The sequence below is a fragment of the Lithobates pipiens genome, unplaced genomic scaffold, assembly GCF_037356315.1.
Source record: "Lithobates pipiens isolate NorthernLeopardFrog02 unplaced genomic scaffold, aLitPip1_a1.2 Scaffold_10, whole genome shotgun sequence".
In the NCBI taxonomy this organism is placed as follows: domain Eukaryota; kingdom Metazoa; phylum Chordata; class Amphibia; order Anura; family Ranidae; genus Lithobates; species Lithobates pipiens.
Genome location: NW_027507686.1, coordinates 142,715,381 through 142,732,049, shown reverse-complemented (window position 1 = coordinate 142,732,049; position 16,669 = coordinate 142,715,381). Strand labels below are relative to the sequence as shown.

Genomic DNA, 16,669 nt, shown 5'->3' with positions numbered 1-16,669 from the left:
GGCACCAGGACACAGTGTTTTATCTGACAGAGGGGTTGATATACAGATGAGTTCGTTTTGAAGCAATGAGGAGAGATGACGATGGTGTCACGGCCCAGCAGCCCTGATATATCAGAGTCAATGTACAGGTGGAAGGTAGAAAGTGGCAGGATCAGCCGGGTATTTCAGGTGATACAGGGGGTCAAATGACACAGCACAAGCAAAGCACTGTGGCTGCATAACATGCTTTAAAGGAACAGGATCTTTATTTTATCGGGTTAACAAACACTTTAGGTTGGCCAGTGATAACTTAAAACTGGTAGTTCACCTTCCAAAGACATTTGTGAAAGCTTTGAGCCACCATTAAAATGCTGTTATCAGTTTTAAAAGCTGAAATCCAAAGTTCAATTAGGTGCATAACAAACTGTCAGATGTAAATAACAGAGAAGCCCAGGAAAGTCAGTTAACAGTGATCCTTACTTTTGAAGCTGTTGTTATCATGGGCTTCCCCTCATCCAATCAGGACAGACCAAATCATTAGATGTGCAGCCTAAGCACCTCACAAACTAACCCTGGGCTATGAAAACTCAGCTTGCCCAACCACGCACACGCAGTGTGCTCTCTCGCTCTTACAGCAGCTTATCCCAGTGCTCTAAAAAAGTGATAGTAGACTGCATATACGTGGTTGGGCAAGCAAAGTGCATGTTTGTGAGATGTTGCAGCAATGTATCCAATGGTTGGATGGAGAGGGGGAGCCCCTAGTAGAAGCAGGGAAAAAATAAATAAAAAAAAATAAAATAAGGGGGGGAAGGTTAAAAGGGATTGTAAAGTAAATTTTTTTATTTTTTTAAAACAACAAACATGTTATACTTGCCTCCACTGTGCAGCTCGTTTTGCACAGAGTGGCCCTGAACCTGCTCTTCTCGGGTCCCTCGGTGACTGTCTCCCTCCCGCAGGTACTACTCACATTCATGCAAGCTCCCTCGCATGGTGAGAAGCACCTGCGTGCGCGCTCCCGTGATACAGCCGGCGGCCTTAGCCACTCACTGTATGACACGGCCCCGCCCCCGACGCGCTGCGTCATTGGATGTGATTGACAGCAGCGCGAGCCAATGACTGCTTTGCTTTCAATTCATCCACTCCAGCCAATCAGCGGCCAGGCTGAGAGGCGAAGAGGACGGCAGGGGCGCCGGCAGTGTGAGATGTTTTTTCACCTTAATGCATTAAGGTGAAAAAACATTTACCTTTACAACCCCTTTAACCTCCCTGGCGGTAATCCCGAGTCTGGCTCGGGTTGGGATTTTACTAACAGGAGCGGTAACCCCGAGCCAGACTCGGGATCGCATCGCTGGATGCAGGGAGGACACAGGGAGAGTTACTTACTTTGTCCCCTGGATCCAGCGATGTCCTCCGCGCTGTGTGATCGAGCTGTCCTCCGCTCAATTCACAGTGCCGAATGCCCTGCGACGTTACGGTGCACGGGAGCGGAGAATGGCAGCAAATTCAAAAAAGTAAAAAGACACAAAACACACACACAGCACTGTAATCTTAGATTACAGTACTGTATTAAAAAATACACACCCCCTTTGTCCCTAGTGGTCTGTGCAGTGCCCTGCATGCACTTTTATATTATAAATACTGTTTTTTCTGCCTGAAATTTGGAGATGGTCCACAGCAACCGAAAAGTGTCCCTTTTTCAGTGTTTTAGGATTTGATTAGATTATTGAATAATTTTTATTTATTATATTATAAACTTTATCATACACGGGATGTCTGCTAGACTCTGGTTTGAACAGATTTAAGAGAGTTATTCCTAAGAATTACAGGACTACAAATATAAAACACCAAATTTCCATGCAAAATAATTGTACCGCTTTCAGCACCTAAAACCAGACTGAATCATACAGCCAGGGAGGTTAATACATGATCAGCATTTTATTGCACACTTAAAGTGGTTGTAAACCCTTACAAACCACTTTCACCTACAGTTAAGCCTAGATTAAGGCTTACCTGTAGGTCCAAGAAATATCTCCTAAACCTTTACAGTTTAGGAGATATTTACAAAAAGATAGGCATGCCGTAGATATCGGCGCGCAGGCGCAATGAGCACGCCGCAGATCACGGCGATATGCCGCTCGTGTCGGCTCCCATGCGCATGCGTGACATCATCGCGGCTCCGACGAATCACAGCGCCGGAACAGTGAGACCCGGAAGTCACTCCGGGATACATGGCAGCAGCGAAGATAGAGGAAGACCGCTTCAGGGGCTTCGTTCTCAGGTAAGTTATTCATAATGAGCTAGTATGATATGCATTCTAGCTCATTATGCCTTTGCCTTGCAGGTTGCATTTAAAAGAAAAATAGCCTTTACTTCCTCTTTAAACCTCTACTGCATATAGAATCTTAAAATGTCAAAAGGCGAACCGTTAAAGCATTTTTTCATCAAATGCACACCTAGAAGTCTACTGGGATAACCTGAATTCCCAGAATGTTGCAAAGTAGCTATGGACCCAATAAATAAACAGCGAAGAAGACCTAAAACCATAAAGCACATTATTATATCAACCTTAGGCATACTGTACATCTCCCACATCTAGGGGAAAAAAATAAAATTAAAAAAAACACCCCCATCTATCTTTTTGAATTCTAAAACAGGATTTTTCATCTCAAGGTTTGGCATTTAGCCACCAAGCACTGCGAGCGATCCAAGGACCTCTTCTTTTTAAGGTGCAAACCAGACAATAAATCAAAGATATGGAAAATTATATAATAGGCCTGTTATTACAATGCTCAGTTACAAACCTCTCTCAAAAGGGCCACCAACGGGGTCATGATATCTCTGGTCACCATGTCATCACATACTTCAAAACCTCCGCATGTGCTCAAGTTCCTTTAAGAAAACAAAAGCAAAGAAAGAAAATGCAGAGTTACAGTTTTCTACAGCAAACTAAAGTGGTATTAAACCCAAAGGCAATATATTGCAGCTTACCAATCCTAAAAGGTGATCTGGCCAGTAACACACCGTACGCTCTGGATGAAGGAGAACAGGGGCATCTTTGGACAACAGAATTGTCAGACTGGGGGGAGGGGAGTGTTAGATGTACTAGCAGTTTAAATACACTAAGGAACTTAAGCTAAACTCCAGATAATATATAGGGCCTCATGGACACTGCTACTGTTAAACTCACATTTTTGTTAGTTTGGTTGGTTTTTTGGCTGACTCCCCTCTATGTAATCCTGTGTGTCAATATTGAAACGTTACCAGGGGCCCTGGCTTGGGGTGGTACCCATGTGCCTCCACCTAACCCTCAGATCCCATTTGGCCTCTGGAGGCTAGGCTGTCCGATCCTTCACAAGACAGCCCCTTATTTTATTATTTTTGCTCGCCCCCCAGGATCCAGCTCTCAAAAGTAAAAGATCCTCTTCTCTCTAGTCTGTCCCCTACTACCTTATTCTCACTTCCTATGCTTTCCTAATATGAGCCCAATCCATCCATCGCAGAAACCACGCTTGAAGAAGTCAAGAAAGACGACAACTAAGGGTGAGCGACGGTAGAAACCGTCACATTGACCCTTCTGAGCTCCATGGCCGACCCCACAGAGAGTTCTTAAACTAGCCACCCACAATGTCCAGGGCCTAAACTCCCCTCTTAACCACTTACAGACCGGACCATTTTGCTGGTCAAAGACCAGACCACTTTTTGCGATTCGGCACTGCGTCGCTTTAACTGACAATTGCGCGGTCGTGAGACGTGGCTCCCAAACAAATTGACGTCCTTTTTTCCCCACAAATAGAGCTTTCTTTTGGTGGTATTTGATCACCCCTGCGGTTTTTATTTTTTGCGCTATAAACAAAAATAGAGCGACAATTTTGAAAAAAAAAAAAAACACATTTTTAACTTTTTGTTACAATATCCCCCAAAAATATATAAAAACACATTTTTTTCCCCTCAGTTTAGGCCGATATGTATTCTTCTACATATTTTTGGTAAAAAAAACAAAAAAAAAAAAAAAAAAATCGCAATAAGTGATTATTGATTGGTTTGCGCAAAAGTTATAGCGTTTACAAAATAGGGATAGTTTTATAGCATTTTTATCAATTTTTTATTTACTAGTAATGGCGGTGATCATTTTTATTGTGACTGCGACATTGTGGGGGACCCATCGGACATTTTTTACACATTTTTGGGACCATTGTCATTTATACAGTAATCACTGCTATATAAATGCAGTGATTCCTGTGTAAATGACACTGGCAGTGAAGGGGTTAACCAGTGGGTGGCAGTGAAGGGGTTAAGTGTTCCTAGGGGTGTTTTACTAACTGTGGGGGGTTGGGCTTTCATTTAGTGAACCCTGATCTCTGCTCCAATCACATGGAGCAGAGATCAGCGTCACTAGTTGCTAGTCAGAATGGAGAAATGTTGTTTACACGGCATTTCCTCCATTCAGCCGTCCCGTGAGACGATCGCGGGCATGCCCGCGGCGATCAAGTCCGCGGGTCCCGACCAGCACGGGAGTGCGCCGCGGGCGGCACGCTCCCGATGGCAGGGCGGCATTGAATATTGGACGTACCTGTACGCCAATATGCCTGCCCGTGCCATTCTGTCGACGTACATTGTCGTGCGCTGGTCGGGAACCGGTTAAACGGCGTAAAGTCTGACACTACAAATCACTAAACCCGGACATCATCTTGCTACAGCCCCAACTTTTGGCAGGGGGGAAATTCAAATGTGGCCTTCGTCCAGGGGTTAGACAAAAAGCAAACACCCTAAGGCCACATTGACCTGACCCACCAAAATGAGTCATAAAATAACCAGGGATTAATGGATGTCTGGCGGGAAATTAACCCCTCTAGATAGGATTTTACCCATTACTCCTATCCACATTCTAGTCCCCTCACCCCTTCTCCCTGTGGTCCAGAAAGCTCAAATTAGGGACACGGCCTTGTCAGATCACTCTATAGTGGTCATGTCTATCCGATCAGCCGCCCACAACGCAAAACGGGGACACTGGAGATTGAAGGAATCCAAGCTCTCAGACCCTATTAGAGCCACAGAAACAAAGCACTTCAGGAATACTTCAAACTAAACAAACATGGAAGAGATCTCAGCTTAAACTCTCTTGGCAGCCCTTAAGGCCTTCATCAGGGAAAAGATAATCCAGATAGCCACTCAATACAAACAAGAATGGAAGGCTGATATTGAGCAACTAGAGAAGGATTTAGCCCTGCGAGCCCAACACAAAAAGAACCCCTCCGCTACCCAAATAGTCCAATTAGATAAAGCCACACCAGAACTCAATTTAGACCTTACGACTTAAGCACGTCACCAAATTCCACACGCAAAAAGACAGGTTAGGTCCAGTACTAGCTATCCCCCCCCCCCCAAAGTGTGACCAAAGTCATCAAGGGTCTCAAAAAGGGCTCTGCCCCTGGGCCAGATGGTCTCTGTCCCCTACTATAAAGCCTTTGCGGATACCCTAGCTCCATACATGCCAAAATTCTTTAATTCCAAAACACAGGGTGACCCCCCTAGGCACCCAACAACTCAACACAACTTACATTACAGTCATACCTAAACCTGACAGGAACCCGGAAGAATTCAACAAGTATTGCCCAAAACCTGAAAATATTAGCCAACTGGCTCACCTCCTTCTTTAGCTCATACATCATTAAAGACCAGGTGGGCTTTATGCCTGGTAGACAAAGCCCCGACCAAGTAAGAGGAGCAATACACATTGTGTCGATACTACAAACTGGTTGGGACGGAGGACCCAAGCAACAGGGTCTACTCCTAGCTCTTGACTTACAGAAAGCCTTCCACTGTGTCATGGTCCTACATATTCTCCCTCATGGAGCGCTGGGGCTTTGGAAAGCACTTTATGGGGTTACTACATGTCTTCTATTCCCAACCTAAGGCCCAAATTCACTTGCAAGGCTACTACTTTCGCCCATTAGACATTGCCAAGAGAACCAGACAGAGATGCCCTCATCTTTGCCATTGAATCCCTAGCCATAGCAATACACCAAAACCCCAATGTCAAAAGGGTATCATGTGGAGACCAAAATCATAAATGCCTTCTATTTGGAGATGACATCCTCCTATTTTTGACCTCCCCCCAACCTCACTTCTCAATCTCTGCAAAGTTCTAACAGAATTTGCCAAAATTTCAGGTCTCCAGATCAATTACTCCAAAGCACAAGCCCTCAATGTTTCTCTTCCAACAACGACAGTCTCCCTGCTCCTGCAATACATTTAAGTTTGCATGGATTGAATCCGCAATTAGATATTTAGGGATCACCTTAACAGCCCTCACTGAAACACTATACACTCACAACTAACTGCCCTTATACTGAAAATTGGAAGTAGACCTTATGAAGTGGGCCAAACATGCCCTCTCCTGGCTAGGAAGGATAAACTCCATCAAAATGACCTTATTACCTAAAATCCTATACCTATTCCATTCATATTCATTCTTTATCCGCATCAGGAAAGATCACCTAAAGTTGCTCCAAAGCAAGATTCTTAAGTTGGTATGGAGAAACTCAGGATATGGAATCCCTCAACACACCTTGTATTTACACAGATTAAAGGGAGGCCTAGGACTACCAAACTTACACAAATATTACTTGGCATCAAGACTAGCCCAACGCTCCATAATCTATTCCAGATTTAAAAAAAAAAAAAAAAAAAAAAGATTTTCTTTTCGGACCCAGACAGGCCGTTCCTCGCTTTACCCTGGACTTTTTGCTCTGGTGCCCCCAGAAAAGCAGACCCCCAATTCCATCTATCTATATGACATTTCTTCACCCCCAAGGACCCCCCCCCCCAATCACCCTCAATCACTGCATCAACAAACGTGAACTTCTGGATTCTAAGAGGTTCAGATTCAGCAGATTTCAAACTTCCTATACTAATAATGGAAGGATAAACCACTTCCAACTCTGGTGTGGACAGGCCATGGAGCAAAGGGGGGGCCATATCTGATCTATTTGTCACTCTCTCTACAGATAGTCAAATCTTCCTACATGACTTCCTGGGAGGCTGACCCCCAACTCGGTGGGACCTGGAGACCTGGCAGACAGCTTGCACCAAAGCTTTCAAGGGGATCCTTCTCAAAAGCTCCCTGATAGAAGCCAATTTAAAAAAGGTCCTACCTAGATGGTACCCAACCCCCACTAGACATGCAGCTATCTACCCAACAGCAGACCCCCAGTGCTTCAGGGGCTGCCAGCTACAGGGCACGATGGCGCATATCTGGTGGGAGTATCCCAAAAATCAGATCTTACTGAAAAAAAAAAAAAAAAAAAAAATGTTAAATCCTATATCCAATGTTACCAACTGCACAGTCCCCAGGTTCCCTTCAGTCGCCCTACTTAACGCCTATAGTCCCCAAGTCAATCAAAAGCTGATCCACTTTATCCTCCTAGGAGCAAAACAGACTATTGTTAAGGCTTTAAAACAGCCCAACATTTCCCTAACAACAGCTAGACGCAAGATCTACTGGATTATATCCCAAAAAAAAAAAATAGCAAGCACCCTCACTGACACAAACAAAAAATATGAAAGTGTCTGGGAACCCTGGGCCTTATTTCTAGGCGTCTCGTTTATCCGCAAAAGTTTTCCCATACCGACCTGAATCCATAAACTAGGGACTGGCTCATATTTCCTCCCCCCCCCCCCCCCCCCTCTTTCTCTATCACCTCCTTCTCCTTCCGTTTCCTCTCTTTATTCACCTCTCTCTAAACGTCTGTATTGAGGAGAGGCAATATTTTGTACTAAGAAATCGATCTTAAACATGTTTTGGAACTACATTTCCCATGATGCTCATGCATGCTGCAGTGTAGTAAAGCATCATGACGCGATTTCCTATTGGGAGTATCTCACCAAAAATTACATTTTTGTTGTAGGGGATGCCCGATATCTGACATGCATCTTAGGGCAGACTTCTGGGAAAACAACAAGCATGAAATTATGTTCCTGGGGGGCGTTCTGTACACATTCTGTGTATAGGAATTCTCCAGGGTGCCATACTGCATTTTACAGAAAATTATAGAGCTGCAGATTGAAAAGGAAAGGTAATTCTTAAAAACATTTAATTAGAATATGACTTGTGTCGCAATTGTATAAGCTATATTTTTTTTTTTTTAAAGATTTCAACTTTGACCAACCTCCCTGCTACAGAAAATGTAGCAAGCCAGCATTCTTACCGTAGGGCACCAGCTGCTGTTTCACGCACAGCCATACACCTATCAAGTAGCAATGGTCCAAGGCATCTAACGGCATCTTTCTGTAGAAAAGAAGGGATGACTTGTTTTTGCTGGACAAGCTTGGAGATGTTGGCACATGCAAATTCTCTGACTTCAGGACAGGGGCTCTGCAACTGATAGAAAATAGACAAATCAGAACGTGCTGCATGGTAAAAAGGACAATAAAAATTATATCAGAAAATGTGAATTTAATAGAAGTATAGGGTGTTCGTTCATGTTTAAATTTTTTCTGAAAAGATGGACAAAATCTTTAATGAAAGGTATCCTGCACACCTAGAAGGTTCAGGACCCCTTTGGTGGAGCAGCTTTTACTACCTCATGCTAAACTCTATGCTCACTGACTGGGATCTTCAGTCAAAGATTTAGGTATTCTATACAACAGATATTCTATACAACATATTTTTGATCCATTGAAGTCTATGAAAGCAAAAAGAAAAAAAGTCCCTGGCCCTTTCCATAAAATGCATAGATGTGAAGGTGACCCATAAAAAAAAAAAAAAAAGCAGCATAGGTACGAACCAGGCCTTACAAAAACAAACAGTCTTGAGTAGGGCTGAAGCAACTAATCAATTATGAAATGAATCGATTACTATTTTCATAAATCGAATAATCGCCAGTAACATAACGGGAAAAAAAAAAAAAGCCCTTTATAGTACAAAGAGCAAATAATCGCTACTGTAAATATTACTTTCAGAGTTCTTTTTTTTTTTTTTTTTTATATTAATCTTTATTAAATTTTCACAATATACAGACCACATCTTAAAATAACATTACCAAAATTTCAATATATATTCCTTCCTTTCAGAGGCCTGAGTTTTAAAGTTCTAGGAAGGGGGGGGGGGGGAGATGAAAAAACATCCATACATCACATCTACTTAACAAAATTAAAACAATATCTAGTCAATACCATAATCCCCTTTATCCTTCCTCGAGTATTTTTGCAGTTCCTACATTTTTCCTGATGATATACCCCGCCCCCCTCCCTCCCACCCTTTCTATCGATACAACCCCCCCCCTCCCCTCCAGTATATATCTTTGTGCTTTTATCCTACCATGTGTCGTGAATATGTTATAATGCTTCCCATACCTTTAATGTCCTCTACCCAGCTCCCTCCCACTACCCATCCCCCCTCCCCCCCTCTTCTATATATATATTTGTGCTTTTATCCTACCTTGTATCGTGAATATGTTATACTGCTTCCCATACCTTTAATGTCCTCTACCCTGCTCTCTCCCAGTACCCATCCCCCCTCCCCCTCTCTTCTTCCTTTTCCTATCGTGATTTAAACTGGGGTGTGCATCTCTTCTATCCAATCTCTCCAATTTCTATTGAACTCTTTTAAGTTATTTCGTTTTGCGTATACTGCTCTCTCCTTACATAGATATTCATTTACAGCACTCATCCAATCCTCTACTGTGGGGGCTAGATTTGATTGCCATCTCCTAGCAATCATTCTTCTGGCTTGGAATAGACATCTTAGAATTACCGTTGTTACTCCCTTTCTCTCTACTTCCTCATTTCTATATCCTAAAATACACACTATGGGGTTTAATTCTATCACGGTCCCAAAGGCCCTACTTATTGTCTCTACCACTCCTTCCCAGTATCTGAATAATTTGGGACATTTCCAGAGCATATGTATTAAATTCCCTGACCCCCCACACCTGGGGCAACGGTCATCTGTTCTCTTACCAAATCTAAATAATTTCTGGGGAGTATAATATGCTCTGTTAATTACCATCAGATGGGAAATCCTATGGGGAGGAGAAACCGAGACCTTTGGGCATGCTGATAGAATATTTTTCCACTGTGCCCGTGTTATATTACCTAGATCATGCTCCCATTTCCCCTTCTCAACCCTCCCTTTCCTCTCGCTGTTAGTCTGTTCATTCAGCTGGGCATAGAATTTAGATATTAATCCTTTAGTGGGTCCTAGTTGTGCTACTGGATATAGCAAGGGCAGTTCTTCCCATGTTAATGATACATTTCCAAACTGGGTCTTTAAGGCATGCCTCACTTGTATATAAGCATAGAATGAGTTTTGTGATATCTTAAATTCTTTTTGCAGTTGATCAAAAGATTTGATACCCCTGCCGCCATATAAATGGCTAAGCCTTACAATACCGCATTTTTCCCCATTCTAAAATTTTTACAACCCGCCATATTTCCTGTAGTTTCTTATTGTTCCAAAGAGGTGTATACTTTGTTATTTTACTATATCCCATTTTTTTTTTAACTATATCCCATAGCTTTAACATCATTTTTACTGTAGGACATCTACACTGGAATGAGTCCGCTTCCAGGGTCTCAATCAGCTTGCTATGTGGGGAGCCTGTTAATACTAATCTCCCATTTGGGGTTCCTCCGTTCATCTCATCAATCCCCCCTAGCTGTTGTAATTGGGACGCCCAGAAGTAGCACTCCGGATAGGGGACTGCGAATCCTCCTTCCTCTCCCGGTAGCTGGAGTATCCGCAATCTCAATCTAGCCTGTCCTCCCTTCCATATTAACTCCCTAAACAACATCTCAATTTTATTAAACCAACTTCTATTGATCCATGTTGGGGCGTTATGCAATATATATATATATATATATATATATATATATATATATATATATATATAAAAGTTGGGGCATCCATATCATTTTTATCAGATTACATCTACCAGCCACCGAGAGAGGCATTCGCTTCCATATAGCAAATTTTTTGTTTAAACTTAACCAATAATGGGACTAAATTATAACTTATAAATTGCTTAGGATCCCTTGTCAAGGTTACTCCCAGATATTTCAACTTGTCCACTGTTGGCATTTGGGGGGTTCCCAGGGCCGTTTGCTGATCAATTGGGTCCAGAGGGAGACATTCCGACTTTTCCCAATTAATCTCCAGCCCTGAGAAGCCTCCAAACCCTTGCACTAATCCCATTGCCCTTGGTAATGAGTACCTCATATCCCCCAGAAACAATAGGATATCATCTGCATAAAGTGAGATTTTTTCCTCTCCAGTTTTTCTTACAAAACCGACTATCTCCCGGTTTGCTCTAATTGCACATGCCAAGGGCTCTATAGCCAACGCAAAGAGCAGGGGCGATAATGGACACCCCTGCCTAGTCCCTCTCCCCAGCTCTATTTTCCCGGATAACTCATTGTTAATTTTTAGTCTCGCACTAGGTTTATCATATAACATCCTAATCCAACCTATGAAGGAAGGACCCATGCCAAATTTCTCCAAGACTTTCCATATATATCCCCATTCTACGCTATCAAATGCTTTCCTTACATCCAATGCCACTACTGCTCCCGGAGTATCATTATCCATTGGGATCTGCAAATTCAAAAAAGCTCTTCTAATATTTATACTCGTTGACCTGTTAGCTATGAACCCTGTTTGGTCCATATGGACTAATCTTGCTATAACTCGATTAAGCCTATTCGCTAATACTTTAGCCAGTATCTTTGTATCGGTACACAAGAGAGAGATTGGTCTATACGCTGCAACATCTAGGGCGTCCTTTCCTTCTTTATACAACAGGATTATAACCGCCTCCATCATTGATGGTGGCAATTTACCCTCCCCACATGCTCCTCTTAACATCTCAAGGAGTTCAGGAAGCAGTATCTCGCCAAAATTTTTATAAACTTCAATCGGTAGCCCATCCGGTCCTGGCGACTTCTGATTTGGCATACTCGCAACTGCTTCCTGAAGTTCTTTCAAAGTTATTGGGGCTTCCAGTTCTTCTCTTTCTTCTTGTTTCAAACATGGTACCTCTAATTGACCTAGAAATGTTTCCATTTGCTCCTCCATCCCCACTTTCTGTGCAGTATATAATTTTTTATAATATCCTTCAAATACTTGGCATATACTCCCAGTTTCCGTTGTAACCTCACCCTCAGGAATCCTAATCGCCGATATTGAGGAGGGACCCGTGTTATTCTTCACCAGTTGTGCTAGCATTTTCCCCACGCTTTCCCCCTCAGCAAAGGAGGCTTGCCGTTGGAACATATGTTGTATCTCTGCTTTCTTCAGGGTTATTAGCCCAAGTTCTTCTTGTTTATCTACCCAGATTTTTTCTTTGCCCTGGATGGGGTCACTAATAAAATCTCTTTCAGCCTCTAACACTTCTCTCCCCTTTTTGTACCTCCTGCTCCCTAGACTTTCTATTTATTTTTGCTATTGATTGGATCAGGAGACCCCTCACAAAAGCTTTCAGAGTGTCCCATAGGATCCCTGATGTTACTGTGCCCCGGTTAGATTTTAGAAATTCTTTTAGTTCCCACTGAATTCTCTCAGGGCGTTCTTCTGTCTCTTTTTTTATCAGTTCCAACCAGAGCGGGTTCACTTTCCACATCCTTTGAACCTTTCGTTCTCTCATTTTTAATACTGCTGTTACTGGGGAATGATCTGAGATCCCCCTGGGCTGGTATTCAATCTTTTCCACCATTTGTAAGGCCAGGTCATTCCCCAGTATCATATCAATCCTGGATAGTGTAGCATGCGTGACCGAATGGCAACTATACTGCCGGGCTCCCGGGTTCCCAGTTCTCCATAAATCCAGTAGTCCTACTTCTTCCAGGTACTGACCCATCCTCCCCTGCCCAGCTGGTTCTGCCAGTATTTTTTCTGGGAATCTATCAATTTTAATATCCAAGACCGTGTTGAAGTCCCCTACTATTATTATAGGAACCCCATCTATCCCCACTAAAAATTCCTGTAATTTAAAGAGCACTTCCATTTTAAATGGTGGAGGGATGTAGATATTTGCCAACATACATTCTCTATTTTCTATTAAGCAATGTAAGAAAATATATCTGCCCTTTTCATCCAGGCTGACCCGTTTACATACAAAATTCACCCCCGTTTTTACCAAGACACTCACCCCTCTACTATATGTCGAATAAACAGAGTGGTATTGAAATTGACATTTTCTACACTGCAACCGGTATATTGTATCTCTATTTAAGTGGGTCTCCTGCAGGCAGAACAACTCTACTCCATATCCCTCCAACATAGATAACAGCTTTTTGTTTCACCTGCGTCCCCAGGCCCCTCACGTTCCAGGAGCCTATCTTAATTTTTCCATCCTGCATAACCATAAGCAAATAGAGCAGGTAAAAAAGAGAGCAGGATAACCAGTCTGCTGAGGATACTATTGAGATCCACTTGTCTCCCAGTGCCCCCCAACTCCCCCTTACCTTCTTTTATTAACTTCTCGTATATTATGTGTCTTAGTGTAGATTATACTATATAACTGTTTATTACCATTTACCCCCTTGTACCTAATAAATTTTCCTTGTTTTTTACCACCCCAAGTTTTAGCACCCCATATTTTGTGTCCTTTCTTAATTTGAGTTATTTCCTGCACCCCATTTATTAGTGCAAACATATTTTTTTTCCCCTTCAACCTCCCCCATATTTTCCCCCCCTCCCACCCCTCCCCCACCTTCCTAGGTGTTACCCTAGGGGCTATTAGTGACCTTATACCACTCTCTTCACAACCAATTCGCGACCCACACCTGTTACACTCGCCGTGTATTACCTCCCTCCCGCCCCCCTCCCATACTACACACAAAAAAAAAAAAAAAAAAAAAAAAAAAAGGGGGGGGAAAAAAAAAAAAAAAAAAAAACACACATACTTCATCCCCCCAACTCATTCTAACCTCCTGACCCTCTTACTACCGAGAACCCCAACGTCTAAAATTTTTCTTTATTTTCTTCTATCCATTTTTCCCACTTCCATTGGGGAACAAAAAACCTGGGTATACCCCAATGCATTAATCCGTAACTTTGCAGGATAAAGAAGAGCGTACGTCAATCTAAGTTTCTGTAGCCTACGCTTCACCTGAAAGAACTCTGCCCTTTTTCTCTGAAGTTCTGGGGAAAAAAAAAAAAAAAAAAAAAAAAAAAAAAAAAAAAAAAAAAAAAAAAAAAAAATCGGCATATAGTGAGATTCTAACCCCCTTATACAACATATTCCCCATTTCCCTTGCTTTCCGTAACACCACTTTATCTTTATAATTTAATAATTTCATCAATAATGGCCTAGGGTGACTTCCCTCAGGTGGAGCTCTAAAAGGCACTCTGTGCGCCCTTTCTATAGAGAACATTGTTGAGAATGTGTCCCTTCCAAACATATCAATTAATAAGTGTTCCATGAACTCAGCGGGATTTACACCCTCGCTTTTTTCAGGGAGACCCACTACACGCACATTGTCCCTCCGAAGTCTATTTTCCATATCGTCCATTTTTATTGTGTATCCTGTAAACTGCTCCTTCAAAGTTTCTAGTTCTTTAGTTAGGAAGGTTGTATCATCTTCTAACCTACTGGTCCTTGTTTCAAGTTCTACCGTCCTCTCCACCACTTTCTGTAAATCTTGCCTTACCACCAGCAGGTCATCCTTCACTCCCTTCATTTGAGTACACAATTCTTTCAATGAGATGTTGCATGCATTTACGGCCATTAACACATCCTTAATAGTAGGCTCTTTTTCCAACGGAAGGGGGTCACCTGTTATAGTCTCTAAATTCTCTAAATTCATTTCCCCTGCACCCGGATTCTTATTAACTGAACATTTTGCCACTGCACCTGCCTGCGTGTTAATATTCGTATTAAAATGTCCCGTGCTTTTCCTTTCAGGCAATATCCCTTGTTGTCCCTTAGTCTGCCCCTTTTTTGGAGGGGTCTGAGATGATTGTGCAGGATTATGAGCGAATTGTTCCAATTTAGCTGCCGTGGCAGACTGTTGCATGCTTTTTTCCCCCCCTCTCCTTGGCCGAGCGCAGGTGTTGCATCTTTCTTTCCTTTTCCCCCTTCTCGCCACTTTCCTCCCCCCTCTCTTTGGGTATTTCCTTCTCTATTTATCTTATTCCCATCCGATCTTCAAATCAGTCCTGAATATTGCTTTTAACACTTTCTTAACCTTGTGACACAGCCGTCCTCCACCATCACTCATTCAAAGGTTTAATACAGTGTTAGCGATATCTTATACCCAGCTCTCCAGCGTACACTTCATGAATCACATTTAAATCCCTGCTTTTTTACTTCACAGCTGGTGTTTTTTCACATGCACTAATTCAAAAAATCAGTTAGTTTTTCAGGACTGCCACCATCCCTTAATAAATCACTTAGTGCACCAGCGGTCTTGCCTTATAGCCATTCCACAGATATTCAACTCCAGCGTCACAGTTTTCCTGGCTTCACTAGCCACCAACTCTTGCCTTTACAGCAGGTAATTAATTGCATACACCGCTTGATTACCATTCGTTCATCTTGGTAGGCAATACGTCCTGGTGAGCAATACAGGGTGATACAAAGCAATGTACTCCAGAGAGGGGAGGGGAGAAAAAAAAAAAAAAAAAAAGCCGCTCAGGGACCTCCTCACCCCCAGCCAGCACTTCTCCTGTTAACTTTTGCCTGATTTCAGACACCACAATGTCTACTATGTCCGCAGCGTTGTTTTGCCACACCTCATTCCTCTATCTTCTTCTCCCCCCCGCACACCACCGCTTACCTCCCTCCTCCTGTCTCGGCTTGCGGGCGGGGAGAGCCACTTGTTGTCAGCTGTATGTAGCGTTGTTCAGCGAAAGTCAGCAAGGTTCGGTGGCTCTGATGCGGTCGGCGCTGGGGGGTGCTCGTGTGTCCTCGGTCGTTTCCGTCAGGGACTCGGGACCCGGAAGTGAACGCTGCTCCCCGAGGGCTCGGCTTAGCTCGGCTCCGTAATGCGGATGTATATCATCATCTCTCCTCCCGTCCGGCTTCAACAAGTAACTCCGACCCTCCTCACCGTGCATCCAGCCACAACATCAAGCACGCCACACTCTCCTCATGGGGCCCAGGAGGAGGTAACACACGGCGTCTCGCATCCCTCACTCCACCTTACACCTTAGACATCCGGTCACGCCCCCCATTGCCAGAGGAGAACTCACTTTCAGAGTTCTAATGAAAAAAAAAAAAAAAAAAAAAAACACCCCTTACAGTGGCGATTATGTTCTTTTTTGTACTATAAAAGGGTCATTTTAGTTTAGTTTTTTTAACCCCATTATGTTACTAAATGTCTTACACCTGGTTCACATCTATGTGTTTTTTTGCAGAAACGCACTACAGTTCATTTACATGACTTACTATGGGACACGTTCATGGAAAACTGCTTTTTTTGGTTCAATATAGAAGCATGTAATGAGTTTTTGCAGCAATTCGTGTTTTTTATTCTGCCCAAAAACAAATTGGGCAAAAAAAATTAAAATGCAGAAACACAAATCGCAGCAAAATCACGTGTGCAAAAATCAAAATGCACAGCAGAAACAGATCAAACGCAAACTGCATAGGTGTGTACCGAGCCTTATGCTGGCCACACACTGATCAATTTTCAGACGAGAACATTCAGACGAAAAATCTTGGTAGTCGCTGAAAGGAGGTTCGAAATT

The 16,669-nt window shown here is 42.9% G+C and overlaps 1 protein-coding gene across 1 annotated transcript in view; it reads right to left on the bottom strand.

The window, feature by feature from the left end:
• HEATR3 (HEAT repeat containing 3) overlaps positions 1-16,669 on the bottom strand; it is a 126,909-nt gene that overhangs the window by 106,585 nt on the left and 3,655 nt on the right. Inside the window, exons 2-3 of the mRNA XM_077458350.1 lie at positions 8,187-8,359; positions 2,781-2,868 (exon numbers count right to left, since the gene is read on the bottom strand). Coding sequence (XP_077314476.1) covers positions 2,781-2,868; positions 8,187-8,359 — 261 coding nt within the window. The remainder of the gene's footprint in view (positions 1-2,780; positions 2,869-8,186; positions 8,360-16,669) is intronic.